General features: G+C 39.9%; 7 protein-coding genes across 10 annotated transcripts; 3 read left to right on the forward strand and 4 right to left on the reverse strand.

The window, feature by feature from the left end:
- The first annotated feature begins 163 nt into the window (after nt 1-163).
- Nmnat (Nicotinamide mononucleotide adenylyltransferase) lies at nt 164-2,063 on the forward strand. 3 transcript variants are annotated; one of them, XM_015983182.2, is made up of 7 exons: nt 164-375; nt 425-648; nt 694-876; nt 923-1,024; nt 1,072-1,226; nt 1,312-1,576; nt 1,905-2,063. In XM_015983182.2, exons 1-7 carry the CDS (start codon nt 300-302, stop codon nt 1,935-1,937), a joined length of 1,038 nt encoding a protein of 345 aa, XP_015838668.1. In that variant the 5' UTR covers nt 164-299; the 3' UTR covers nt 1,938-2,063. The 3 variants fall into 3 exon arrangements, with proteins under 3 accessions (XP_015838668.1, XP_008197600.1, XP_015838667.1); XM_008199378.3 differs by lacking the exon at nt 1,312-1,576; XM_015983181.2 differs by lacking the exon at nt 1,905-2,063 and having other exon boundaries at nt 1,312-1,898.
- Nucleotides 2,049-3,374, reverse strand: beta4GalT7 (beta-4-galactosyltransferase 7). The gene is made up of 4 exons (XM_968519.5): nt 3,069-3,374; nt 2,601-3,024; nt 2,413-2,559; nt 2,049-2,369 (listed from the first exon to the last, which is right to left on the reverse strand). The coding sequence occupies exons 1-4, from the start codon at nt 3,181-3,183 to the stop codon at nt 2,129-2,131; spliced, it is 927 nt and encodes a 308-aa protein (XP_973612.2). The 5' UTR covers nt 3,184-3,374; the 3' UTR covers nt 2,049-2,128.
- Nucleotides 2,782-7,250, forward strand: Ifrd1 (Interferon-related developmental regulator 1). 2 transcript variants are annotated; one of them, XM_015983180.2, is made up of 6 exons: nt 2,782-2,917; nt 4,387-4,853; nt 6,161-6,402; nt 6,452-6,695; nt 6,745-6,975; nt 7,022-7,250. In XM_015983180.2, the coding sequence occupies exons 1-6, from the start codon at nt 2,881-2,883 to the stop codon at nt 7,097-7,099; spliced, it is 1,299 nt and encodes a 432-aa protein (XP_015838666.2). In that variant the 5' UTR covers nt 2,782-2,880; the 3' UTR covers nt 7,100-7,250. The 2 variants fall into 2 exon arrangements, with proteins under 2 accessions (XP_015838666.2, XP_008197601.2); XM_008199379.3 differs by lacking the exon at nt 2,782-2,917 and adding an exon at nt 3,605-3,846.
- Nucleotides 7,251-7,275: 25 nt separating this feature from the next.
- Nucleotides 7,276-11,172, reverse strand: Lkb1 (Lkb1 kinase). The gene is made up of 6 exons (XM_015983176.2): nt 10,411-11,172; nt 10,035-10,341; nt 8,173-8,309; nt 7,941-8,126; nt 7,721-7,887; nt 7,276-7,674 (listed from the first exon to the last, which is right to left on the reverse strand). Exons 1-6 carry the CDS (start codon nt 10,824-10,826, stop codon nt 7,544-7,546), a joined length of 1,344 nt encoding a protein of 447 aa, XP_015838662.1. The 5' UTR covers nt 10,827-11,172; the 3' UTR covers nt 7,276-7,543.
- Nucleotides 11,173-11,855: 683 nt separating this feature from the next.
- Nucleotides 11,856-23,660, forward strand: LOC662526 (uncharacterized protein). The gene is made up of 16 exons (XM_064354692.1): nt 11,856-12,032; nt 12,118-13,584; nt 13,846-13,983; nt 14,031-14,893; nt 14,940-15,060; nt 16,383-16,515; nt 16,565-16,992; nt 17,044-17,252; nt 17,678-17,878; nt 17,924-18,153; nt 18,198-18,287; nt 18,332-18,509; nt 18,564-18,923; nt 20,939-21,845; nt 22,023-22,250; nt 22,838-23,660. Exons 1-16 carry the CDS (start codon nt 11,874-11,876, stop codon nt 22,886-22,888), a joined length of 5,763 nt encoding a protein of 1,920 aa, XP_064210762.1. The 5' UTR covers nt 11,856-11,873; the 3' UTR covers nt 22,889-23,660.
- Nucleotides 23,661-23,678: 18 nt separating this feature from the next.
- BBIP1 (BBSome interacting protein 1) lies at nt 23,679-27,136 on the reverse strand. The gene is given in 9 exon segments (NM_001185001.1): nt 23,679-24,262; nt 24,308-24,617; nt 24,670-24,909; nt 25,311-25,492; nt 25,543-25,720; nt 25,781-25,957; nt 26,006-26,384; nt 26,431-26,609; nt 26,657-27,136. A coding segment is annotated over 1 exon segment (189 nt). The 5' UTR covers nt 27,022-27,136; the 3' UTR covers nt 23,679-24,262; nt 24,308-24,617; nt 24,670-24,909; nt 25,311-25,492; nt 25,543-25,720; nt 25,781-25,957; nt 26,006-26,384; nt 26,431-26,609; nt 26,657-26,832.
- LOC662562 (LMBR1 domain-containing protein 2 homolog) lies at nt 23,679-27,136 on the reverse strand. The gene is given in 9 exon segments (NM_001185000.1): nt 23,679-24,262; nt 24,308-24,617; nt 24,670-24,909; nt 25,311-25,492; nt 25,543-25,720; nt 25,781-25,957; nt 26,006-26,384; nt 26,431-26,609; nt 26,657-27,136. Coding segments are annotated over 9 exon segments (2,109 nt in total). The 5' UTR covers nt 26,831-27,136; the 3' UTR covers nt 23,679-23,972.
- Nucleotides 27,137-27,153: the final 17 nt, after the last annotated feature.

A 27,153-nucleotide genomic window follows, 5' to 3' on the forward strand; every position in this document is an offset into this window, starting at 1 on the left:
CTTGCCAAGCCAAACTCACCAACACAAATTATTAATTTCTATCAATAATAAGCAAAAATTGGACGATTTTTTCAACAGTAACGACTCAAGTGGTGCCGTGATTGATCTTCCGTTTAGATCAACCACATTTAATAACACATTTCACAATTACATTGGGGCAGTTTCACGTTCCCCGATTGGCGACATTTCTTGTCACCCAGTTGTCATTGAAAATGTTAACAGTGAGGTCATTTTCCCTTTTAAATTCGTTTTTCACGGATTTATTTCTCGGTTCCGGTTAATCAGAGTTCCTCCAAAACATGTCACCGGTTAAAGTGATACTCCTGGCATGCGGGTCATTCAACCCCCCGACTAACATGCACCTCCGAATGTTCGGTGCGTGTTTGCGGTTTGTTGCTTCAGTTTGAGCAATTGTGTGTTGTAGAAATCGCAAGGGATCATTTACATCGATTGGGGAACCACGTCGTGATCGGAGGCCTAATTTCGCCGGTGCATGATGGTTACGGCAAGAAGGAATTGGAAGCTGCGACCCACCGTATAGCCATGATTAGGTTGGCTTTACAGAGCTCAGACTGGATTAAGTTGTCAGATTGGGAGTGCAAACAGGAGAGTTGGAGCCGGACGAAGCAAGTCTTGCAGTATCACCAGGTGAGACAGGTTTTGGTCACGACAGTGGGTCACAGTTTGTTGCAGAACCACGTCAATGCTCTTCTGAACACCTCGATTAATAACCATTTTGATAAAATAAACGAAGACAATTTAAACTGGGTGCCTGACAATGTGAGAAACTGCGGGGACAATGTGCAGATTAAACTGCTGTGTGGGGCCGACTTGTTGGAGTCTTTCGGGACCCCCGGCTTGTGGTCAGATGATGATGTGAGTGGTTTTTGTAATTAATTTGGGCTAATTGTTCAGTTACTAGATTGAGGCAATTGTGGGGCAACATGGCCTGGTTGTGATAACGCGCTCAAACACCAATCCCAATGAATTTATTTACAATTCAGATGTACTTACGAAATATATGGTAGGTACGCAATTTCTTAGTTTCAGTTCAGTGAGATTTGTTTGTAGTCAAACATAACTATCGTGACTGAATGGATCCAGAACGAAGTTAGTTCGACTAAAATCAGGCGAGCTTTGCGCCGAGGAGAGTCGATCAAATATTTAATACCGGAAAAAGTTGTCGATTACATCCACAAACACAACTTATACGGCAGTAAAACCACGTAAGTATTAAATGGTTTGGCCTTTTGGTACCAAATTTTTGCGCCCAAATATTAATACGTTTCTTGTTGTGCTGCCGGACAACAGTAAGTATTTAACCCCTGAATTAAACTCAAACTTCTTGACTCCGTCGCCTTCTGACGTGCAAATGGAGTCTCCTAGCCCCAACAATTGCATGATTATTTGTAACAACACTTTGTTCTCCCGTAATTACGACAAGCGCCTATCGATTGATACGGTCGATAACGTGTCAAAAACCAACGTTTTGAACACAATACGCCACCCCGGCCAGGCTGTAAAAATAATAACCGAAAGCTCCGGCGACCACAAAGTAATCAAAGACCCGAAAGAGGTACGTAAAGAAGACAAGAAACCGCTCAAAAACTCGAAAAGTTGCGCCAACATTGACGAATTACACAAAACCAACATAAAAACCAGCAAATCGAATGCCAATCTCAAAGAATGCAAGAGCTGTGATGAAAACTTAATCAAATTTATTTTTACCAAACACGGAATTCAAGTCATTAGCGATGTTGAGACTATTGTTTAACTGCATGTTAGTCAGACATCTATCTCTTGGCTGTGTTTCATTTGACGAAAGATCAAAGCATTGTCAATGTCGCTCTTCCATTTTTCTTATACACACTAATGCATGAGTGTAGCATGATTTTCTGTTTCAGGCATCTCTAGCGCGACCTGCATGCCTCCTCTAGAGCTCGTTGTTTTAAATAAATCTCAAACTACATTCCAGTCAGCTGTTTTGAGATTTATTCAGTGATGTATCAGTAGCTGTGGTGTTAATTTATTTTTGTTATGTAAATAAATTGTAACGAGTTAAAGTTTGTTTTATTTCATAAACCAGTATAAAAAGAGTCACAACAAAATAAATAAAATGGCACTGGGCTTAATTCTTCTTTTTGGCAGTCTTCTCCCCCGAGCAGTCGCACCAGGGGGTTATAGTCCGATCACAAAACAGCTCAATGTTGACAACATTAAAGGGGGCGCCTTCAATAGTCATGGACTTGTAACTCACTACCTTGTACTTTACGTCATGGAGCCCCGTTTGTCGGTCACGTCTCCTCGTCACTTCCCTCTGGTTGAAACACTTGGTGGTGTCGCGCTTGCGGTCCTTGCCATGAATATGTCTACAATTTAACTCATCAGCGAACAAGACAGACAAAAGCGCACCTAAAAGTGTCTTTCGTTCCGGTTGATATGTTCTCAGGACGGGTCACATTCAAATTCGCGTCCTTCAGTCTTACGTAAAACTCGTCGTCCTCCAAGCCCCAACCCCAGTACTTGTTCGACAACCCGTTGACCAGGCCGAAGTGTTCTCTACAACTCTGGTCATTGGCGAACAACAAGAGCCCCCTTACCTGTTAATTAGCAAAATCCCGCCTATGAACTTGTCGTAGTGGTACCGGGGGTGCAGGGTGGGCGCCGCCAAGTGAAACGGCAGCTGGGGGTACGCATAGGTCAGGTTTTTGTTCAAAGGCAACAAATCAACGTCGTGCATGGCAATATAGTCGTAATTTGATTTAGTTTCAAGGTAACCCACGTTAATTAACGACGCGCGGTTAAAACGGTAGTTATCCACCTGATTTAGGATGAAAATATCGTGGTTGATTTTCTGTACGTTTAGGAAATTGTGAATATATGGAACGAATTCGGTTAATTCCTCGAACCTATTACGGTAAGGTACTAATACTGCTAGTTTGTGATTGGAGTCGTAATTCCTATTTACGTAATATTTGGGTTTTGCGACGTATTGTACGACGGGTCGGGAACAATTACAATGATCTAAAACGGGGCATTAGGGCCGGACGGGGCCAAAGACAACTCACCCTCTGTCAGTAACCTAAATTGGAGATACACGGTTATAACGAACATCACAGTTAGTAAAACGGCAAAGAAATGAGTGAACGTGAAACGGAACACTTTCTGCTTGGTTAGGACCATTGCGAAGGCATTTTATACCATTTTTGTGATTTTTGCAAAGTGAGGTTAACTGGCTGCCATTGTTATTGTTGCCTTGTTGCCAACATGGCCAACAATTTAGAAGAATCAAAATTAGCGATTATTTATTCATATAAAACGATTAACTAAACAAGTTGTTTGTTTTTGCATAATTGCACAAAAAGTGTGTAATTAGCTAATTAAATAAAAAACAAAACGATTTTTGACGGTCTCCCGGTTATGCAACCAGTAATACGAGCCTCGTTTTTGGCCATTATTTCGATAATTTCGCCGATTAGGGCTAGTTTTTGTAGTTGACTCCGCTCGGCTGGGCCAGGCAAGGGCCCAAGTCCGCTGTTTGATTTTTTATCGATTATTTGGGCCCAACGTTGCGCAACCTGGCGGCACTGGGGCCAGTTAAAAGGCGCCTTGTCGCTGTCATCGCGAAGTTGACCGTCTCGTGTTCAACTGGAAACATGTTATTGAGTTTTATTCCAATTTTATCTCAAATTAAATGTCAGGTGTCGAGTGCATGTGTAAAAGATTGCTTAACAAACAGTTTACCGTCTTGATCTAGTGCGAAATTAGCTGTTTTATTTAGTAAATTTAAGAAAAAGTTTATTTAATTGTCGACCATGCCGAAAGGGAAACGAAAAGGAAAGTCTGGTGAGTACGCTCCGTATGCAGCGCGCCATAAGGGCCACTTTCGTCACGAACCGACTTTGACGTCATTTCGCCCAAAAGGCCAAAATGTGGCATATGGGGCGACCCTCGCGTGATATTTTCGCAAAAATGCAAGTTTTTGCTGGAGCTGAGGCGTGGGCATTTTTGTAAACAGATGGGGGCCACAGACAGCATGACTCATCAATTAAATTGCACATATTTTCTATAATTATATTCAAGGCACGGAGGCAGGGCCCTCAAAAATAGATTTTTTGCGATTGTCTTTTGTTCGGGCCCAGGTTGCATAATATGCAAATTTGGTTTTTCTCGAGCAGAGGCCCGCTTCACCTTGAATCCGCTTTACCTAGCGTGAGAATAAATCAGTGGTAAATTTCAATATTGGACAATTTTAATAATCTCAAGGCTTCCGCTGGGTGCACAATTCTGGCGTGACCTTTGATTAGTTTTTGTTTTTGACCCAAAAACCTCCAGCCTTGACCTGTCAAAATTCACGTGACTTTATGCATTTTTCGGGAATTTCAGATCGTGGTCGTTTCGATGGCTCTTTGCACACCTCGGACGACGATTCGTACAATGACAACAACAGCGTCATCAGCAGCTACTCGGAGAATAAGAGTCTCGAGGACGGCGAGGACATCGAGGAGTTCGCTCACGAGCAGTTCGAGGATAAACTGATCGAGATGTTGGACGGTTTGAGTCAGAAGTCGTCGCAGGGGAGGATCAACTGTATCCAGTCGCTCCGTAAAGCTCTGATTAAGAAATACGTCCCCAATTTCGTCAAAGAGAGACACTTTACGATCTGTGACAGTATCGAGAAGAGCTTGAAGAAAGGGGGCGGTTTGGAGAAGGCAGCCGCCGCCGAGTTGGCACCCTTGATTAGCGTGCAACTGGGGGAGGAAGATGCGGGCGAGATTGTCGATAAGACCTTGAGACCCGTTTTGATGACTGTGGCTTGTGATGGCTCGGTTGGGGCGGCTGCCAGGGCCAAGGTAATTTTGGGCATTGTTACGATAATAAATTTCAAATAATGACCTTTATTCTGTGATAAAAAATTTTGGAGCGCTTTGTATTTTACTAAAATCGTCGGTTCAATGTTTTTTCGGTCGCTATATTTTTATCTGCGATAAGATGTTATTTACTAACAATGTTATCTGTTTAAAGAGACTTTTATTTACACTTTTTTAACAGTGTCTAAAATTTAAACCATCACAAAATTTTTTGTCTGTGGTGTTAGATAATTAATACATTCTGAAACAAACAACTGATATTTTCTGAACTTGTATTTCTAAAATTTGGGATTTTTAATTTCATAATTTGTGATAAAGAATTTTGAAGATGATTTTGGAGCGCTTTGTATTTTAGTAAGCTCATGGGTTCAGTTTTTTGTGCCAGATCTAATATTTTATTTACCAATAAAATAATCTGTACTAAGACGTTTACTCAAAATGACTCTCTTAAACCAACGTTTTTATGAACAATTTCATTGTTTTCTGACAGAATAGTACATTATTATACGAGTTTTATAAGACGTTATTTTGTGGCACGAGTGGTTTTGGAGCACGACGAAGGAATGAATGTAAAAGGAGTGTAATATTTTTGCTAAATTTAAAATACGAATTACATTTTTTAAATCCAAAATTATCACTTCATACCCATAACTCTCAAAGACAAATGTTTTAAGTCTAGAATTTCAAATGTTATGTACTTGTGAGTGGTTCGATTTGGAATTTACTTTTAATAAACTCAGGAAAAACATTAATGCAAAGGAAAAGTTTAATGCATGTAGTTTCGATTTAAAATGGAAGAAAAGTGCATAATAATTAACCAAAGAATTCGAGTTTGTGTTACGTGATACGAATTAAAACAAAGAGTTTATGAATTTGTGGTGCACGTTTTGTTAGTTTTATCTAAATTAATTACGTAATTAATCGTACTTTTTTGATAATGTTAGCTAAAACGAAAGTTTCGCAATAAATAACAAATTAATTTATAAATCATTGTATAATTCCCTGATACATAATACATGTTGAAGTCATGTTTAATAAATACATACTACAATGTAATTCAGATTTCTTCAATGTTTAAACAAATGTGTGTAATTTAAGCCGAGATGGAGAATATTTTTAGCATAAAGCAAGATAATTATCTTTTCCAAGAAAATTTTATGTTTTATCAATCCCACGAGTATCTTCATACACGGATAATAATTTTTCAGAAGTTTTTAAAAAATCATGTTTACGTAAATTTCGCATAAACAGCTAACAATGTTTATGGTGGTTCCTCTGATTATTTCCAGTGTTGCCTCGCTTTGGGTATGATGGGTTTCCTGTCGGGCCGCCAACTGGGCGATACTTTGTCTCTCATGCAAAATTTGGAAACCATTTTCTCGGCCAGTTATCTAAAAGGCGACGGCTCCATTCCTAACGTAACTGCGGAAGTTGCGAACTTGCACGCAGCCGCGTTAAGTGCATGGACCTTATTGCTGACCAATATGCCACTAGGGAGTCTCACCGATTTAATGGACAGCAAAGCCTTACCGTAATTAATTAAATTCTAACAATAGGAAAACATTAAATCCGACTTGTAGATCGCTAGATCAGTTATCTGAACTGTTGGAATCGCCGCACCTAGAAGTCCGTTTAACGGCAGGTGAAGCCCTAGCGCTGATTTTTGAAGAAGGGAGGAAAGACAGTGCGGATTTTGCTGACGACTTTGCAGTCTATATCACAGATGTGATTAAGAAACTGGCCACGGATTCGCATAAATATCGCGCGAAGAAGGACCGCAAACAACAGAGGGCCACGTTCAGGGACATTCTTTCATACATTGAAGTAATTTATTTATTTTTTTCAAATAATGAAATGATTAAAATCATTTTAGGACGATGTTGTTTCCGACGTGACTGTGAAGTTTGGTCGGGAAGTCCTGATGTTGGACACGTGGGCGCGTAGGAAACAGTACGACGCCTTGTGTACCGTTTTAGGGCCTGGAATTAACATCCATTTGGGGGAGAATGACCTTCTGAGGGACATATTTGAGATTACAGCCCCCATAGTGCAGCCACATGACACACCAGCGCACGCACAACAACACATGGAGAGGTGTCGCAAGGTAAAGGTTTTGTTTGTTTAAGTTAGGTGTTAATTTGTTTTTTCAGCGATTACTTAATGCCGCAGCGTTTAAAGCAAGGACGATATCACGGGCGAAAAATCGGGACAAGCGATCAGACTTTTAATGCATATTATGGGATATTTATGTATTTATTTTAGCTCAATTATATACCGACAGTAGCCGATTTTGTTTTTATCTGTAGCAGTAGCGAGAATTTGTTGTCATTAATTATTTGAAATTTGTAAATACGTTTATGAATAAATTTACAAATTTAATGCGCGTTTGATTAATCAAGGGAAATTACCAGTTAACGTAATTATTTATTTCTTCAATTTTTTCTCACAATAACTTACATATGGCACTCTCATGCTGTTCCACTGGTGTTTCGAACCGAATTACTGATCGGATTAAACACCCACTATTTGTAGACATCAACAAAAATAAAAAACATTTGAGATTTAAACATCTATAACAATATAAATTTGTAAACAATGCAACAACGATTTAATGCGATCAGTAATTTCGGAAAATGTTAATAACAATAAATAAAAATAATACAAAAGTTTTGTCAAGATTGCTTACAACCAGGGATTTTTCTAACTGCGATACACGAAATGGGCTTCTTCCATCTACGCTTGGAACTTTGGTTGGTTTGAGCACTTCCGTTATTTTGTTCAGCTTCGCGTTTCGTAATTTCTTCTAAAAGCAATTTTCAAAACACAGAAACACACTGAGACAATCAAACCGTTAAGCTCCCGTTCGGTGAAATACTCGACGTTATTTGCCGTGTCCGAAGTGTCGTAATAATGATCGAAAAGATATGGTAAAACAGTCATACAGTGAAACTCGTCGTTTCGCAAGGGCGGGATGGGGACAGGGGGCGCGGTGACGGGCGGTCGGCGCGAAAACCACCTAAAATGTATCAAAAAACCAACTTCAAATAAACAAACTCCGCCAAAAGTTACATGTGTTGCCTAATTTGTTGCAAACTGAGCCTCTCCTCGGGATCCTTCCTCAACATCCCTAGCAACAAATCCCGCAAGGGATCTTCGATATAATCCGGTATTGTGAATTCACCTTTCCCTATATTTTCGAATAATTTATAAATACTATCACCTTCGAAAGGGTATTCCCCCGTTACGAAATTGTATCTACAAGAGAAAATTATTTTCGGAAGTGGGAGAATTGGAGTTTTACAGTGACACACCGCTGCTCCAAACGTCCACTTTGAAGCCAGGGAATGAATCTAAACCGTTGGCGATCTCGGGGGGCTGAAAAGCCGGCGAACCTTGGCCTTGAACACACGTGTCGTCTATTGCGAAAAAATCGATTGTCTGAAAAATGGTAAAAATTATAATTTGAGACGAAATCTATCAGAAGATTTAGTTCATATAATAATTTAAGGGTATAATACACGTTCAGGATTAAAAAAATTGGCCAAATAATATTTTAAAGGCCGGAAGATTATCGAATTACGATGTTATTTTGGCACTTTTTTAGTCAAAAAACTAATTATTACGCAAAAATTACGTTACTTTTGTCTTGTGTTCACCTAGAAATGCAATTATTTAATAATTGAGTTAAAAATACGACGGAGTATTAATTCGAAATTGAGTAATTTTTTTACTTTGATATAATCCTCTACAAAATTATCTAGGGAAAGTGTGATAGAAGACTCCCAAAAGTCCTCACTAGTTTCAAAGTTACAATATTAAAAAAAACTAGAGTTCAAATTGATGAAAAAATCTTTAAAATACAATAACTGAAAGAATTAAGTTAAGTTGAATTGAAAAATCAGTTCAGTGCTACTATAGATGTTCATTTAGTTAATTGACAATGTCTTTAAACGATTAAAGTTTCATAATTTAGCACGATAATAATAAATAACTTTCAATCTTAAAATTGCAGTTGCACCAATTACTACTAAACTTTTATTTTCAATTTTTAAGCGACACCAATAACGTGAAATCTTTGTACCATACCGAAGATGTTTTGAATTTTCTTTCTTTATTTTTTTTGAAGACATCAAACTAATTTTTTAATTGTACAAAGAATAAGCCAAGATTTATACAATTTTAAGCTGCATTTATTTACAGTGCAGTTGAATTGACAGTTAATCAAAGCTTTTGTATTAAACCACACTGGTTCAGTTAGGCCTTAGCACTTTTTTAGCTAAAAAATCACTAAATCGTGTCGGAATGAAATTACGATTACCTTATTCAAGCGGTTTCGTCATTAGGACGATAATTGTGTTATTTTTGTTCTTTTCGGGACGACTTTTTAACTATCTTACGATAAGGAAATTTGAATGACATTTATTTTTAAACAAAGGCGTGACCTGTTTAATTATTTATAGAAACATTTTATTGCATAAAAATAAATTATGTATTTGGACCAGTTGTCTTATTTGTCGGTTACGTAGGTAATTGACAAAAAATTCAATTTCGTGAGAGTAACTCCGACCCAAAATAGATTTGGTTTATTATTAACACTCGTATCAATTTTGAATGAATAAACACAGATACAAGAAATCATTTAACAACGGAATGTCTAAGTGCGTTTTGTATCAATCATGAGTTCAACATGCAGTAAAATAATGAAAACTGTATAAATAAAGCGAAGTGAGGTCACTTCCAAGTGAAAAAATTTAATCACTTTATTTGGTGTGGCTTGGTGTACTCATAGGACAACGCCTCCTTATCCAAAAATCTGTAACCTTTGACCCTGCACCGAACAGGTCATTTCATTTTCGTGTCGAATCAGTCTCAATCATGTTCCTAGCTGCAACTTTGTTCCTGGTAGTACTCCTGACCCTGATAGTACTTTTAAGGTAAAACATTTTATTCTTATCGGTTATCGAGTTATCGCCCCAGCAAAATTTCTTGCTGCCTTTTTTCGACTAAGAATTTTAACTGTCCATGTGTTTGAACGTGTGTGTCTATTTTAACTAATTGCGACAAAATAGTTTATTAATCATGAGTGAGGCCGTCAGGAGGATTTGCGAGACCTTATGCACGCTTCTGGAGAGGTATTTTTCCCCTTTTTCGGTTCTTACTCACCTCGGCGACGCCTAAGTCCGAGATTTTCAACTCTCCCTCCAACGTGAGGAGCAGGTTCCCCGGCTTGATGTCCTTGTGGACGACCCTCTTGCTGTGCAGGTACTCCAGGCCGTCGATCAGCTGGATGAAGTAGCCGTGGGCCTGGTACAGGGGGAATTTTTTGTAAGGCGTGGACTCCAGCATGCCCTGGAGGCTGCCCACGCAGAACTCCATGATCAGATACATCTTCTGCTTCTCCTCGTTGAACAGCACGTCGACTAGACTGATAACGTTCTTGTGTTTGAGCGACTTAAGTAATTTGATTTCTCTGAAATTGTTACAGGTTAAAATCGCAAATGGCGGCCTTGGTGGCTTGGCTCGTGGGAGCGGTGAGTACCTTTCCACGTTTTGTACTCCGTTAGGTATCCTCCTCAGCTTGCGCTGTTTCAAAATTTTGACCGCGCGCCGGCACAAAGTGTCCGAGTCTAGCATTTCCTTCACTTTGCCGTACGAGCCCTCGCCCAGCAGGTCCCCCATCACGTACTTCCCGATCATCTTCAGACGCTTCTTGGCCTGGTAGATGACCTGCTCGGAGGACACGCGGTGGAAAAAGTTGCTGATGTTGCCCACGTCGAGGTCGTCCGACAGGTTGTTGCTCCAGGTGTGCGCGTCCTCGTCCAGGTCCCCCAGCACCGGGAACTCCTCGCTGTTAACGTCGAAAACGCGGTTGGTTAGCTCCACTTCCCCGGGCTCGGGATTCAGCTCCTGCTCGTCACTGTCACTGTTGGTTATGTTGCACATTTTCCTGTCCATAATTAACAGCCAACAGCGGGTTTCTCTCAGTTTTGCTTCGCTTTCAATCAGTTGAGACACTCGCACCTCATGTCATTTTCAATATTTTTGTTGTCCAACCAACAGCTGTTCCTAGGGACTTTGGCGGCTGTCGCGGCGCTGTTACATAATGCTGGAGCGGGGCCACAAACACCGATTTTACGAATTTTACGCACAAAATCAATTAACACATCCTTTCCAACACCCGAGTGATTTTTTTGCGCCGAAAACACGTGATTTCCCGGCTTTGGCCCAAATTTTTACACCAACTGCGCCAACCAAAAGTCACCAAGTTTAAATTCTTTCCCAATTTATCAAATTATTCAAAAAATGCGCTCGTGTCCGGCAAAAATACAACAAAAACGTAATTCTAACGATAACGGGAGATAAAATACCGTATTTGTTTACTCAAGTTTGGTAAAATTAAATCTGAGATTAGATTAACTTTTTTGTTTTTTTTTTTTCATAATTAAAATTATATTAAATCACTAGTTATTTAAAAGAGGTGTTACTCGACAAATTTGATTCGAAGGCAAATTTCGTATATTTTTTTTCTACATGTCAACAAGTGGCTGTCATCTCAATGTCACCTTGACAGTTCCAAATAAATATCTCCTCCCGCTCAAAATCTCAATTTTGTGAGAAAAACCTGCATAAAAGTAAGTGACAACAATTTTATTCAATGTTTGTGTTAAAAAGACACCAATTTTTACAATTTGGCAAGTTTTAAACCCCAAATTGCTGTTTTTTTTTCTCGTTCTTTAATCACAACTTTACGAGTGTTGTAATTATTATTATTAATGAGTAATTAATTGGAGAAGTAAGGTACAGAATGTTTACATCGCTTACTTCCTTATCGTGTAATTAACCAATAAAATCGAATTTATGTAACCTATGGTCTTTGGTTATTTTTATTGAATTTCGCCTCAATTGCGATTATACGACTTAAAAATCTATTACAAGTAGCATTTAATATAATTGGACGTTAGTAAACAATGTTTCAGTCATGGAAAACCGCTCGGTGTAACAATGAAAATGTTTTCCTGCCTTTGGAAACTTTATATGGGAATCCTTCACTTAATCTTGTTTTTCCCGAGCAAAAGTCTGGCTATTGCGTTTCATTTAATAAGATACGGGTTATTGTGGTGTGTTTTAATATTGCTAAGCTTGTCACGGTATTTGGAGCAAGTGAGTTTTATTTTTAAATGTCCTTGCTATAAATTCATTTAATTCTCCACAAACGCCCCGAGCCTTCAGTTTGCAATTTTTCCAGATATCCGGCGGTCGAGGCGAAGCAAACGACCAAGACCAAAATAAGGAAAAATCGAAGAAGAAAGCGAAACCCAAACCGAAGAAAAGTCCACTACGGGAGCCCTCCTTCAGCACAACACTCACAGACCCGATTGAGGAGGTCATAGAGGAGATATTGGACGAAGAAGTGAAGTCACCCAAACCGAGAAAACGAAATAAGAAAAGCAAGCCGAAAAGTAGCGACGACGAAGTCGGTTTCTCGTTTTTCAAAAGCAATTCGTCGGAAAGTTTGCCAAAATTTGAGGAAAATTCTGCAGCTAAGTTGAGTCCCGAGGTCGTGTCAGATCCACCAGAGGACTCACTCGGGTTTTCCTTTCTCCCCGTCAGGGATAAGAAACAGAGGAAAAATCAGAAAGTGAAAATCGACGATTTGCCCAAATCGACGCTCATTGAGCATTTCAAGCACAACAAAAGGGCCAAGAATGAGTTTGTTGTGATTGAAAAGGTTGAAGTTGAAGATAAGCCTGAAAATTGTATCGAAATCGTCAATAAAGAAACCGGGAAAAAGGTTTATCTTGAGGCCAAAGAGAGCAAAAAAGTACACTCGAAGATATCGTACGCCAGCGTCGCTTCTCAGCGTTTTGAGGAAAGCTTGGAACAGTTGAGGAGGGAGGAGGAAAGTAAAGCTGATTCTGGAATTAACGGTGGTTCAAAACGCCAAGTTGAGGAAGAGTTAGCGACTCAAATTCAGGGTGAAGAACGCAGACTGGTCGATTTACTTGACCAAGACCACAAGCCCGGTGGAGAAATAGCCGAAAATTCTTCGTTTGTGGAGTTTAATGGGGGTCTTGGAGAAATAACCGCACCTATTGAAGAACCAAAAACAGCCCCTGGTGAAGAAATAGTAGAACTGATACAAAGCATTGTTGACACTGTCACTAGTGAAACAGCGTCTTCCGAACTTTTGTCTGAAGAAATTTCTCCCTTCAAAATGTCTTCCGGTACCCAAGTGCGCGTTCTGACCCTAAACGATAAAGAACACCAAGACTCGACTCTTTACCGCCTGCAGAAAAACTGGATTATTCAGTTCCGTCTCGGCCCTTCCTTACTCGGGCGGAAAGTGTCGCTTTACTGCAACTACCCTCAAACCGGCGACTTCAAGCGACACTCCTACGCCTTGCTCAAGTGGCAACAAGACGAAGGCTGCCAGCATTCCGACGACACGGCCCTTCTGACTGAATTAACACTCGAAAAGTCCGGAAGTTTTCACTACTTTTTCACCTACGACGACCAGATCGAACATCAAGGCTCCGGTTTTTTCCTCGTAGACCCGGTTTTGAAATACGGGAAAAACGAAAAATTGCCGCTGGATTGTATTCAGTGTCAGACTGTGTTGGCTAAGGGCTTGGGCCCGTTTGACACGTGGGAAAATAAACTACAAGTTGCCAAAGAATCGGGCTATAACATGGTCCACTTTACGCCAATTCAGGTACATTGTGTCTTTTACCAAATAATTCTCTCTGCCCTCTACTGCTTACTTAGTTGTTGAATTTTTTTTAACTTTTTAACGGGTTTTTCATAATTGCATAATTGGTCTAATTTATTAAAAATGAGATAACTGTGGTTTGTGGTCAACAATCTTACCGCCCTTTGCTCGTTTAATATCAAAGTCATCACCTTTTGGAGAATAATTCACTCATAAATAATTATTGTTATGGGCATTTTTTTACAAAATTAAACCCTGTCTTAGGAATTAGGAGCTTCGAATTCGTCGTACAGTCTTAGCGAGCAGTTGAAGATCAACCCATTGTTCACTAAACAAAACGGCAGTGAAACAACGTTTGAGGACGTCAGTGACTTGATTAAGAAAATGCGCCAGGAATGGAAGGTACTTATGCCCATTTTGGGACCAAAATTTGAGCACTGATTTTTAAGGTGGTTTCAATTTGCGATATTGTTTTGAACCACACGGCCAACGAAAGTGCCTGGCTTAAGGAGCACCCGGAGGCCACCTACAACTGTCAAAACTGCCCCTATTTGCGGCCTGCCTACCTGCTAGATGCCGCCTTTCACCAGTTTTCCTTGGACGTGTCTAAGGGGGTGTACGAGGACAAAGGGATTCCGCCCCAAGTCTCAACAGAGGAACACTTGCACTCCATCCGTTACCACCTCCACAACGACGTTTTATCCCAGTTGAAAATCCCCGAACTGTTCATTTGTGATGTTGCTAAAAACACCGCAGACTTTCTGAATTTAATTCGTAATAAAATACCGACTCAAATCGAATCAAAAATTGAAGGCGAACTCAAACTGATCCAAGACCCGCAGTTTCGACGACTTGCCTCAAGCATTGACATGGATTTAGCCACGAAGTTGTACAATAATTACCGTCTCGATTGTTACGATGAAGAGACTAGGATTAAAAAGTGCGCTGAGGATTTTAAGAACAAACTCGAAGCGCTTAACAAAGCGATGATTGATGAAGTTAACGAGCATTTGAAGGTTGCAGTTGAGAATGTAATTGCCGGGATTAGGTACTTCAGGGTGCAACCCGACGGCCCCAAAGTCCGCGAAATTTCCCTGAAAAACCCGCTAGTTTTTCGCTATTTCACCGATTATGGGACTCCCAAGAGTCTCAAAGAGCACGAGGCGATTATGAATAATGAAAATGGGCGGTTTTTGATGGCTCATAACGGTTGGGTCATGAATTCGGACCCGTTGAGGAATTTCGCAGCCCCAGATTCAAATGTTTATATCAGGCGGGAGTTGATCGCATGGGGGGATAGTGTTAAATTGAGGTGAGTAGTTTGTTAGGGGTTAGCTCCGCAATAAAGGGGGTTGTAGGTATGGGGAGAAGCCGGAAGATTCTCCGTTTTTGTGGGGACATATGAGGGAGTATGTGGAGTTGACGGCGAGGATTTTTGATGGAGTTCGGTTGGATAATTGCCATTCGACGCCGATTCCGGTAAGTGGGCGTGCATTTTGCACCAAATAAGGCCTTCTAACTGTTAAAATAATGGTGTGGTGGCAATCATTTCAAGTAGCCTTACTGTTTTTTTTTTTTTTGACTAACATTTTACTCCGTGTAGCGATTTTGTTTATTTTTACACAAAACAAAGTCTTTCATAGGATTTTAAACTGTGAAAGCATGCTTCACTGTTTTTTTTAATATCTTGATTGAAAAATTTGCACAGAACCTTAGTGGTTTTTCCTCGTTTTTTTTTAAATATCTCGTCCAAAAATTATTTTTTTTATCACATGTAGCGCTTTTGTTTATTTTTGTACAGAAGAAAACCTTACCCATAGGGCTTTCGACTGTACTTTATTTTTTGAACTTGTCCCATTCAGCGATTTTGATTATTTTTTCCTGAAAATAACCACTTGAGTGCCCTCTTTTTACCGAGAATTTTAAAAAGATGTAGAATCTATTTTAGATTTAATAAATTAACGATATTCTGTATATTCTTACTGATTTTTTTTCAAGACTGCAAACTTTAAATGGAATAAAATTAATTGGAATTTCGGAACTACTTTTATTGTATTTTCAACAATCTGTAAGTTTTTGCTTTGTTTTTCTGTTGACTTATCTTATTAATTAATAAATAACAGATCTGCCGAATTTTGTGTGAAGTAAAAGTTTTAGATTTTAATTAGTACATTGTTCTGATTAACACATAACATTTGTTTTTTCTTTAAATCTTCTTATTTATCATAAAACTTTTATTCCTCTTTTGATTTATGATCACTACATATTTGTTTTCGTTTAAAAAAACAGGACAAAGCTCATCAATTGGGCTTTAGGCTGTGCAAGAATGGTGGGATAATAAATACTCACAGGGACCTTACTGAATTTTTTTCCTTTTTTCAAAATATCTGGACTTTCAAACTTAGTTTTTCTCAACCCTCGTCTTGTGTAGTGGTTTTGTTTATTTTTTGTTTATAAAACAAAATCTGTCGATAAGGCTTTAGACTGTAAAAGTCTGATGGTAAAGGGATTTACTTAATTTATTATTTTTTTAAAGCTTTTATTTAACTTGCTTTATTGTCTGTCTGTTTCATATCTTTCGAACCAAATTTAGGAGTCCGAATGAACTGAAATTTTGCATACTTACGTAATCTGCGTGATCATGCAATTCTATATAGTTAATTTCAAAATATCTTGACTCTTAAACTTTATTTTTTCAACCCTCATTCCGTGTAGTGTTTTTATTTATTTTTGCACAAGACAAATACAAATTAGGCTTCAGTGTGGTAACAAACACTCCATGAATAAAGTACAACTTTTAGGTGGCAGAATACCTCCTTGACTGCGCCCGAAAAATCAACCCCGACCTGTACGTTGTTGCCGAACTGTTCACAAACTCGGACCTAACCGACAACATTTTCGTCAACCGCCTCGGCATATCATCCCTGATTCGAGGTTTCCACCACTCATTGTATAACCCACCCACCAACCAATCAAATTTCAGAAGCCATGTCGGCTTGGGATTCCCACGAACAAGGCCGTCTCGTCTACCGCTACGGTGGTTCCCCGGTTGGTTCATTCTACCAACCGCGAATCCGCCCCCTTGTGCCCTCAATCGCCCACGCCCTCTTCCTCGACTTAACCCACGACAACCCCAGTCCGGTTGAAAAACGCTCCGTTTTCGATTTATTACCAAGCACAGCCCTCGTCAACATGGCATGCTGTGCCAGCGGCTCGAACCGGGGCTACGACGAGCTGGTCCCCCACCATGTACACGTGGTTGACGAAACGCGACAATATACAGAGTGGACACAAAACGAGAGTCTTGCCACCGGAAACGCCCGGTATATTACGAAAAAATCGGGGATTATTGCGGCCAAGCAAGCGCTAAACGAGCTGCATTTCCACTTGGGGGCCCAAGGATTTGATCAAGTAACTATAGTGTGACTACCATTTGGTACGAAACCAAACAATTGATGGCAGGTTTATGTCGACCAAATGGACCCGGATGTGGTTGCAGTCACGAGGCATTGCCCGGAGACACACGAAAGTTACGTTCTGGTCGCCTTTACGGCTTTCACTCATCCGCCAGAGGGCGCTGAGGGGCACCAAAGAGCCATCAAACCGCTCAGAGTCGAAGGAGTCTTGGACGAAATTGTCCTGGAAGCGACTCTCAATCAAACCAATTCCAAGTAAAAATTTCATTTTGTTGTTTTTGCCTATAAAAACAGCTTCCTTGGTTGTACAGTCACGACCATAAACAATGTCCCTATAAAGTAGCGCGGGTAGCAAGCAGCTTTTTACTTAAACAATTCCTCAATTAATTTACGTAATGCAGTTTTTAAATTAATTAATTATATAATTAATTAATTAATTATATCGTTGATGTTACAAAAGTAAAATCACGAAATAATGCCTCAGAGCAGATGAAACGTCGGAAGGAATGTTTATTGACGTTTATAGCCCAAAGATTTGCTTGTTAGCCGTCCGGGTTTATAGGGGTGACATTCTTTATGATGGTGACTGTACCAAACTGGTAGAAAAAACAGGCACTGAACTAATAAGTCTTTGATTTAAACACTCTTGGGTGTTAAAATGATCACAATCGGCATTGTAGGTGTGGTTCGAAATACACGAAAAGTCAAAATCATCGCAAAGATAACAAGTGGATTAACGGCTTGTCGGAATATCAGGTCCACCTGAACCAACATATTCAAGCAAGTGAGTCTGAGACTGTTGAAAAGGTCGATTCAGGATCTCCCAATGTTGTCCAATTGAATTTCAAAAATTTCAAGCCGGGGAGTGTCCTCGTAATCAAGTGAGTGATTACACCAGCTTGATTGTTTCCCAAGCGAGTTTTTAGAGTGTCGTTACCTGAGGATATGAGAGAGGCGATTAAAAATGTGCGCAGCTTGATCAGCCAATTCTCTTTTAAAAAAGGGACAGAACTGTGGAAAATAATAAGCGAAATGAGCTTAGCCGACTTGAATCGGGCCTTGTACAGGTGTGACCAAGAGGAGAGGGACGAAGGCCACGGTTTCGACACTTACGAAATACCGAATTTCGGTCGCTTGGTCTATGCCGGCTTTCAAGGTTTTTATTTCAAAGTGATGAGTTTTTTGTGATTAATTTTGCAGGTTTTATGTCTTTGTTGAGCACTATTCGGCCTAATAACGACCTGGGTCACCCCATGTGTGCCAATTTGCGCGACGGAAATTGGATGATTGGTAAATATTTGTTTCCCCGTTCGCATTAAACTGAGCGATTGTAGATTACATCTGGCAGAGATTGAAGCTCGATGACGGCACCAAGCGCTTGGGGCAGTGGTTTGAGGAGAACTCGAAGTCGCTCAAATCCATACCGCGCTACTTGGTCCCGTGCTACTTCGACGTGATTGTCACAGGGATCTATGTTTTGCTGTTCGAGCAGTGCTACGCCCTTATGTCGGAGTAATAAGTTCAAAAAACCAGACTTGTACGATTGTGCATTATTTTAATTTTTAGTTTTGTCAAGCTCGGCTCCGCCTTTGTCAAAGGTCTAGCGATGGGTTCGGTCCAAATGGCGGCTTACATAAAGTCCGCTGATTTGCCGCAACTTTCGCCGAATCTTTCGGCACCTAAGCCGCCCCAAAGGAAAAATAACAAGGGCGAGTTGGTGCAGTCTTGTGTTACGATGTCGGCCGGCTTGCCCCATTTCTCGGTGGGGTATATGCGTAACTGGGGTCGGGACACCTTCATAGCCCTGAGAGGGCTATTTTTGCTGACTGGGCGGTTTGAGGATGCTAGGTACCACATTTTGGGGTATGCGGCCTGCTTGAGACATGGGCTTATACCCAATTTGCTCGACGGTGGACGAAACTCACGGTAAGTGTGAAAACGTAGTAAAATAATCTCCAAGTTAGTTTGAAAATAGTTTTATTTTCCTTTTTTCGAGCGTTTATTAGGCGCACTTTTGGGCTAAAAGTCCGAGGGTTTACCAAATTGAGGAGAAATCGTAAAAATTTTATCAGAAATGACATTTTTTGGAATTTTGCAGCATTCTGGGCGTTTTTCGGTCAGGAATTAAATTATTTTAGAAAACATCCTCAAAAATAAATGGAATATCAGCAGAGGAATATGATATTCTTTGTTTTTTTTTGCAAAATTTCAGTAAACCAGGCAGAATAATCGCGAAATTGGTTTACAAGGGAGATTTTTGTTTTAGTCGTGTGCTTTGGCACGTTTTTCAGTAAAAAAAAATTGCAAATTTCTTAAAAACAACCTGAAAATTTAGAAAATTTGGCATTAAATTAAAAAAAATTAAAATTAAAGGGTGTTTAATGACGTTTTTGAGGCAATAAGAACTAACTTTTGTTTGAAAAAAATAGCTTCAACTGTTAAAAAAAATCGCCAAATCAGGTAGTCAGACTGATTTATTTATCGCCTAAGCTGGTTATGGTAATTTGCAAGTTTAAGCGAAATTTAGTTAAAAATATAATGTCCAAAAGTTACAAGATTTTGTCCTTTTTCAAGCTTCCTATAGCCCATTTTTGCAATAAAAAACCAGGTTTTTAAGAGATTCGCTAAAATATACCAAAAAAATCACCTAATTAGACTGAATTATGCGTGTTAATGGTGTTAATTGTGCCTTTTGTAGCCTTTATGGGCCCTTTTTGAGTTTAAAATATACGTTTTCCTCACGTAAGTTTGCAAATGAAATTACTTTTGCATTTTTCGAGCATTTTGTACGTTTTTCAATTAGAAATTCATTCTTAGACAATACATTCTCAAGCCGAATAATTTTTAAATTGGGTCGCAAAGGACTTTAAATTTTGATTTATTCGTGTTTGTCAGTTTATTTACAAAATCTGGCCAAAAAAGTTTGCGTTTTTAGTGTTTAGGAACGTTTGTCACTCTATTAACCCTAACTTTTGTTGAAAAATTTAACTAAAACTAACCTGTTTTCTTCGATTTTCTTCGTTTTTGAACTAGAGAGTCACTCTATGTAATTTATTTTGAGGATTTTCTCAAAATACGTTAATGGTACCTTACATGTCTGGGCGAAATTTAATTTAAAAAAGCCAAAAACGAGAAAATTCTGTCCCCTTTCAAGCTTTTATAAACACGGTTTTGAAATAAAAACGCTCGTTTTTTGCGACATTTGCCAAAAAACACCAAGAATAATCTAATTGATCTGGAAATGGTGTTATTCTTGCTTTTTTCGGGCATTATTTAGGCATGTTTTTTAGCTAAAAACTGCTAGACTTTGTCAAATTGCGCCGAAAATACACTAAGAAATGACATTACTTTTGCTTTTTTCGAGCATTTTTTAGGTTTTCTAGTCAGAAAGTCAATTATTTTGCAAAATACATACTTAAGTATCTTCAAAAATAAGTCGAAAAAAAAAACAAATTGCTAAATATTTGATTTTTGTACTTTTAATAAAAATATGTTGGAATAAGGTTTTGTCAAAACTCTCCTCGAATTCATAAATAATAGAAATTAGTGATAATTTGCATCCTTGATTAGACTTGCTTGTTTTTTTTCTGAAATTTAGCTGAAAAAAAAACGTTACTACCTCGATTATTACATTATTTTTATGTCTTCGAACATTTTTATTAGTAAGGACATGATCATTTCGTTAAAAAAATTTGAAAACAACCCTAAAATTCCTACTGTAAAATGAATTTTTGCTTGTTCAATTTAAATTGATTTTTATTTAATTTTTTGAATTTCGTTCTTAATTACTAGTAATAACACTTAAAACTTGCATATCCGGCTCGCAAGCGTGCAATTATCGTTTTTTATGCGTGTAAAGTCCACTTAATAAACAACAATGATGCAACATCTCTAAATAACAATTACTGCAATCATCCATCTCTCATTTATTTTCCTCCCAGCTTCAACTGCCGCGACGCCGTCTGGTGGTGGCTGCACTGCATCAAAAGCTACACCGAGGACGCCCCCTCCGGGCTCTCCATCCTCCAAGACAAAGTCTCCCGCATCTTCCCCACCGACGACTCGCCCCCTCAGCCCCCCGGCCAATTCGAGCAGCCCCTCCATGCCATAATGCAGGAAGCCCTCAACGTCCACTTCCAGGGCCTCGTGTTCCGCGAACGCAACGCCGGCCGTCAAATCGACGAACACATGACCGACCAAGGCTTCAACAACCAAATCGGAATTCATCCCGAGACCGGTTTCGTCTTCGGAGGCAACGCCTTCAACTGTGGCACCTGGATGGACAAGATGGGTTCGTCCGAGAAGGCCGGAAATCGGGGAAAACCGGCGACGCCGCGAGACGGCTCCGCCGTCGAACTGATCGGATTGGCCAAGTCGGTGGTCACGTGGTTGGATAAGTTGAGCAGGGAGGGGAAGTACCCGTATTCAGGGGTGGAAAGAATTGGAAAAAACGAGGTTGAAACTAAGTGGACGTTCGGGGAGTGGGCCGAAAAGATACAAAATAATTTTGAGAAGTTGTTTTGGGTCAATGAGACGCCGGTAGAGGGCGAGATTCGGCCTGATTTGATTAATAAAAGGGGGATTTATAAGGACTGCTGCGGGGCGAGCCAGGAATGGACCGACTTTCAGCTGAGGTGTAATTTTCCAGTTGCAATGGTGGTAGCGCCGGAATTGTTCAACCCACAGCATGCATGGGTGGCTTTGGAACAAGCCGAAAAGTCCCTTTTAGGGCCGCTAGGGATGCGGACTTTGGACCCCGAGGATTGGGCATATAATGGGGATTATGATAATTCAAACGATTCGGATAATTTCAATGTTGCCCATGGGATGAACTACCATCAAGGCCCGGTAAGTTTTCAAACATAGGCACATTAAAAATTCTGCATTCTACATATAACTTTTAACGAGCGGTTAAATTTTATTGGTTATTGCTATACGCGCTAAAGTCGGCTAATAATATAACACTTTTTTGTTTTATACGTCAAGTAATTTAGGCGTTCAAGCTGAAAAATTCGCTGGTTTCAGGAGTGGGTGTGGCCTGTCGGCTTCTACCTACGTGCCAGGTTGCGATTCGCTGCCGCTAACAACCAATTGGCGAGAACCGTGGCCGACACTAAGGTCGTTTTAGCGAAACATTTTGTCGAATTGCAAACGTCTACGTGGCGCGGTCTCCCCGAATTGACCAATAAGAACGGAGCGTTCTGCAAAGACAGCTCAAGGACGCAAGCGTGGAGCATGTCGTGCATTTTGGAAGTGAGTACAATGAGGAAGTTTCCAATTTTTAACAAATGGTATTATTTATTTTCAACAAATAAAGAAACTGAATGCAAAAAAAATTAATTCGATAATTTTAAAAATAACAAAAATATAAGCTTTTTGTCTGCCGGTTTGACAGCGGTCCCACTTTGAGCCTGATGACGTAACGCGGCATAAACTGTTCACAAGGTAGCGGCGATTTACACACTACGGTTCCTTTCGGCATTGTATTGAGATCTCTGGATAAATTTATTGACTTAAAAGAAATGAATATTGAAAGAAAGTGTTATTTGTGATGATTGAAGTAATTTGTTTAAGTAAATACTGTAATAAATCACTAATAACTAATAATCATCCATTTTAATAATCACACAAAAATCAGCGTTTGCGATTTTTTTTTGCTTTATTTCTTTCTGTATGCCTTCGAATTTTTTCAGATTTTTTCTGTCAAATTTCGAACTTTGAGGTCTCATAACTTTTTTATTTTTGCGAATATTAAAAAAAGGTAAAAGCACCATTAGTTTTACAATTACAAAGACTATTAATGGTATTAATTTCAAAAAAATGAAAACTTTTTTTCGCAGGTTTTGCACGACCTCCAAAGGATCGAGAGGGACCAACCGACGATCAATTGACTCACAAGAAAATTAGATGTACTAACCGAAAATTGCGTAATTACGATCAACTTGCCGACCAAACGGACTTTTTTTAAGCGTGAAGTAGTGTACAAGGTTGAGGACGAAGCCGAGTTGCCGCAAGTTGCGAATTTCGCGGTTTATAGTGATTTGTACTTTAGGAAAAATGAGAGTTTGAACGTGGTTGAGCGTGCGGGTGACTTGCTAGTGTGTGATTTTACTGTGGATTTTATGCCGTGTTTTGGGGAGTGTTCCCGGGTTTTACAAGTGTTAAAATATTCCCCTGGTGATTGTCTTAGTTTTAATTTAGATAAGTCTTACAAGAATTACCGTGCAATTGTTAATTATAGTTCGTTTACTAATCGTGTTGTGTGTTTCGGTGATTTGTTATCAAGGATCTCGATGAAACCGAAAAGAAAATCAATTCGTTTGGTCGATTTGGATGAAATATCACCGGTCGAAGACGATAATCCGAGAATTACCGACGAATTTGTTGAAAATCAAACTGATAAACCCCTGTTGGACAAACCTAGATTTAATCCAATTATACTCGAGCCGCTATCGTTGGAAGGTTTGCAGAAGAAACGTGTTATCAACAGGATTTATGAAACTGAGGAGAAGAAACTAATCCGTATTACCATCATGTACACTTTGGCCTTTTTTGCGCTAGCTATTACGACGTTTTTTATCATTTATTTAGCCTAAACAATTATTTATTTCCAAAGTTTGTTGTGATCAGTTTATTTTGTAATTAATAAAATGCTATTCTGGTTATGGCTGTTTTATTACACGTGTAATTGGAATATTACATAACAAATGCCAGGCTTTCAATTAAGTTTCTCATCAAAGTGGCCTGCGACTCATTATTTAGTGTTGCCAACTTGATTTAAAAATCCGACCCAGAAGAAATCGTGATTACACTGAAATAAGTTACTACCGTGAAACGTTGGACGCTAAAACCTACTATTACAAGACTTGACTATGGTGGGTTTCAGCTGAAACCTGAAAAACCAAACTGCCTTATAAACAATATAAAAATATAATTTCTCAACGCAATATAATAAACATCACTGACTTAAACAACTTAAACGTCGTCGAAAATGCCCCTCGGGGGCGCCCCCACGCGGTTTCTATAGTTACCATCCGACTGATACGAGTCGGCAAACCTCGGCTCCAGTTCCTGCGAACTGTTATACCGTTCGTTAATCCTCGTGCTGGCGCCGAACCGCGCATCGATATCGTCCTGATCCGGGGGAAACCTCGTATCGACCTCACTCGTGTACCTCCGACTCTCGTACGAGTCCAGCGGGTGCGACTCTTGCAGCAAATTTGAGCGCGTGTTGTCCAAATTTTCCAGTTGCGTCATTGGACGAACTGAAACCATCGCCTAACAATGGCCCAATAAGAAGCGCGACTTACTCGTGTCGGTGCTTCCCCGGGGCCTGTACCTCCCCGTGGTCGGGAACCGTTCACTGAATTCGGTTCGTCTCGTGCTGGCCTCCTCCGACCGCTGGCGTTTGCGTTTTTCCCGCTTGATCAATTCGCGGCCTTCTTCGATCAGGTCGGTGGTCATTTCGTCGTCGCCGACGAACTGGTGGAAACCCAGCATTGATAAAAGGCGCGAGCCGACGCTGAAATACGTCGCTAAACAAAAGACTAGAATGGCCATTGGGAAGTAAACGTTGAAGCCGTCGGAGATTATTGAAATGACGTCCATATGACCCATGATCTGGCAAAAATTCGGTTAGTTGGACCGTGGGAGAAAAAATTAAGTGGCTAACTTGGGTGTAGTGGGTCTCCATGACTTGTTTTTTTATTATGTGGCTGTCCATGTGAATTAAGCCGAGGAAATTTAAACACAGAGGAGGCGTCAGTCGGCTCAACATCATCCCTGAGAAGATTAAACTGTACTCGTTCGTTTGGTGGTGCGGTGCTAAGTAATACAAGTTGAGGAGTTTTATTTTGAGGACCGTTGAGTAAGCACAGTAGCATAAGTACAGGATTATTATGGTCGACAATAACTGTAACAATTTTTTAATTTTTAAACAATTAGCAGTCTTTAAAATAGTAAAAAAATAGTTTTAAAAGCTACACCAAAAAAATATAGGGAGTTCCGCTTAAAAAATATAAGTTTGTCTTGTAGCTAATTTCGGAAATACTAATAATTTCTTGTACACAACACAAAAAAGAAAAATACAAAACGATACATAAAAAACAACAATACAAAAAAAAAGGACAGGGCACAGAAGGAAATGTTCAGAATGTTCTTCCACATTCCCATATGAAATGTTTGTAGCTTAAGTAATAATGTTATTGTCAAGAATAAATTAACGAAACATCGATAGAAAAATTGTTTTTTATTTGATCTGAACTGTCCCGAAAACAAACGATAGCAACAATTTAAGAAAATAATGTGACTCACCTCTATCGTAAAATAGTCGTACTTGACTTTAGCTCTGTTAACAATAGCGGCAAAAATCGAGAGAACTGGCTGTTTGTTGAAAAAAGTCACTTCGGACCAAACCACAGCCACCGAAAAAAGCCCAGCCATAACAGCCAATAATTTTTGCGTGTAGCCATAAAAAAGACACTTCCAGTACCACTCTTCAACAATTGAATAAAATACACAGCCGCGTCAAATGTGACACTCTTACCAACTGTCGGGACGTACAAAAACCTCCTGAAAAGAGATCGGGGTTTTTGGAATGTGCGTTTAAATCGCTTATCTCGCGAAATCTGATTTTTGATAGTGTCCTCAAGATCGAAAATCTTCTCGACGAGAAGGTTCCACTGTGTTTCGGTTCTCTGAAACACCTGGAGCGACTTTATCGTCTGAAAGAGTGCGGCAAGCGTTTAGTCTGCGGTCCGCCTATTTGTCAAGACCAGACTCACTTGCTTGTGGAGCCTGACTAGTGCCTTTTCGCTCGGTAAATCCGTGGGGGTGTCTTCGGGGAGCTGCCTCCGGTTCATTCTGTCCCGTAATTCCGTGGGCACCTTTTGCAGAATGGTCTCCAAGTGGGCGTGCAATGGATGCCGCGAATTAATGGCCAATGAGACGGCTTGTAGCGACTAAAACAATTGAATAACTATGGAAATTCAACGAATCAGTAATGGAACCTCGAGGACATCGTCGACGGTTTCCTCGGCCTCGCACTTGTCCGAACTCAGCTTGGCGGCCTTGAAATACGAATGTGTTAGCACAAAACTGTGGTTTGAGTTGTTCCACAGAGTTCGAGGGACTTCAACTAAAGCGTATCCGAACAGCAAAACTAGGAGGAATAAGCCCCAAGTATTGCTAGCTGACGAAGCAATTGCTTTTAGTTTTGACCAGTCGAGGTGAATCCCAGGCTGGAGGGCCAAGTAAATTAGTAGAACTCCACAGATTAGCAAATAAGAGCCGTAATAAATCGCATTGTCGATTACAGCCGATTTCAATTTGCCTTTGACTGTAAAATCACCAGCTTTGATGTACGATTGCATCATGGGCATGACTAGCCTGGAATTATTGTTTTAGTTGAAATTTTGTGTGTGAAAACTTATACCAAGTTAAGCACTGAGTGCTCCAATACACAGTACGCCACAAGTTCGGAAAAACCTCATGAGGGACTCGACTCCACGGCTCCTCACACTTTTCAATACTTTTATTTGTAACATTTTGCATCAGTGAAGAAGTGGCGTTGTCAAAAGTGTCATGTTCTTCCTTACACTGGCGGTAAACCGTCTAGGAACAAATCTGTGATTGACTGAAACTGACTATTGGTCACTCACCGAAATTACGTCCAACGGAAGCGCGAAAATAATCAAGAAACTGAAATACCAAGCAAGAAGCACAATCAAGGTCACCACAATGTGGTGCCTGAACCAGTTCCCATATCGGTACAAGACCGTCGAGGCAAGAATAAAAGAGAGCAAAATTTTCGAAATCAGCGGCCCGTAATTCATTTTTACTCGTCTTTGGGACTCTGCTGGGATTGCGATTTTTGGGCCTCTTGTTGCATTTTCTCCAATTTTTCCAAAGTGAAACTCTTAAGGGGGATCAGACGGGGTTTGCACAACACCAAGTCCTGGATGTCTTCAATGATGATTTGTCCTTTCTTAGGCAAAATCGGTTTTGGTTTTTCCACACTGGACATTGTCACTAAATGACATCACAACATAGTCATCAATATCGATCGTCCAAGTAATTAGAGATTTCCTGTGGCCGGAAAATTAATCCGCACGTGAAAATTCCGAAAATATTGAACCTTCACACACACACACACGAA

The sequence above is a fragment of the Tribolium castaneum genome, chromosome 2, assembly GCF_031307605.1.
Source record: "Tribolium castaneum strain GA2 chromosome 2, icTriCast1.1, whole genome shotgun sequence".
Classification (NCBI taxonomy): domain Eukaryota; kingdom Metazoa; phylum Arthropoda; class Insecta; order Coleoptera; family Tenebrionidae; genus Tribolium; species Tribolium castaneum.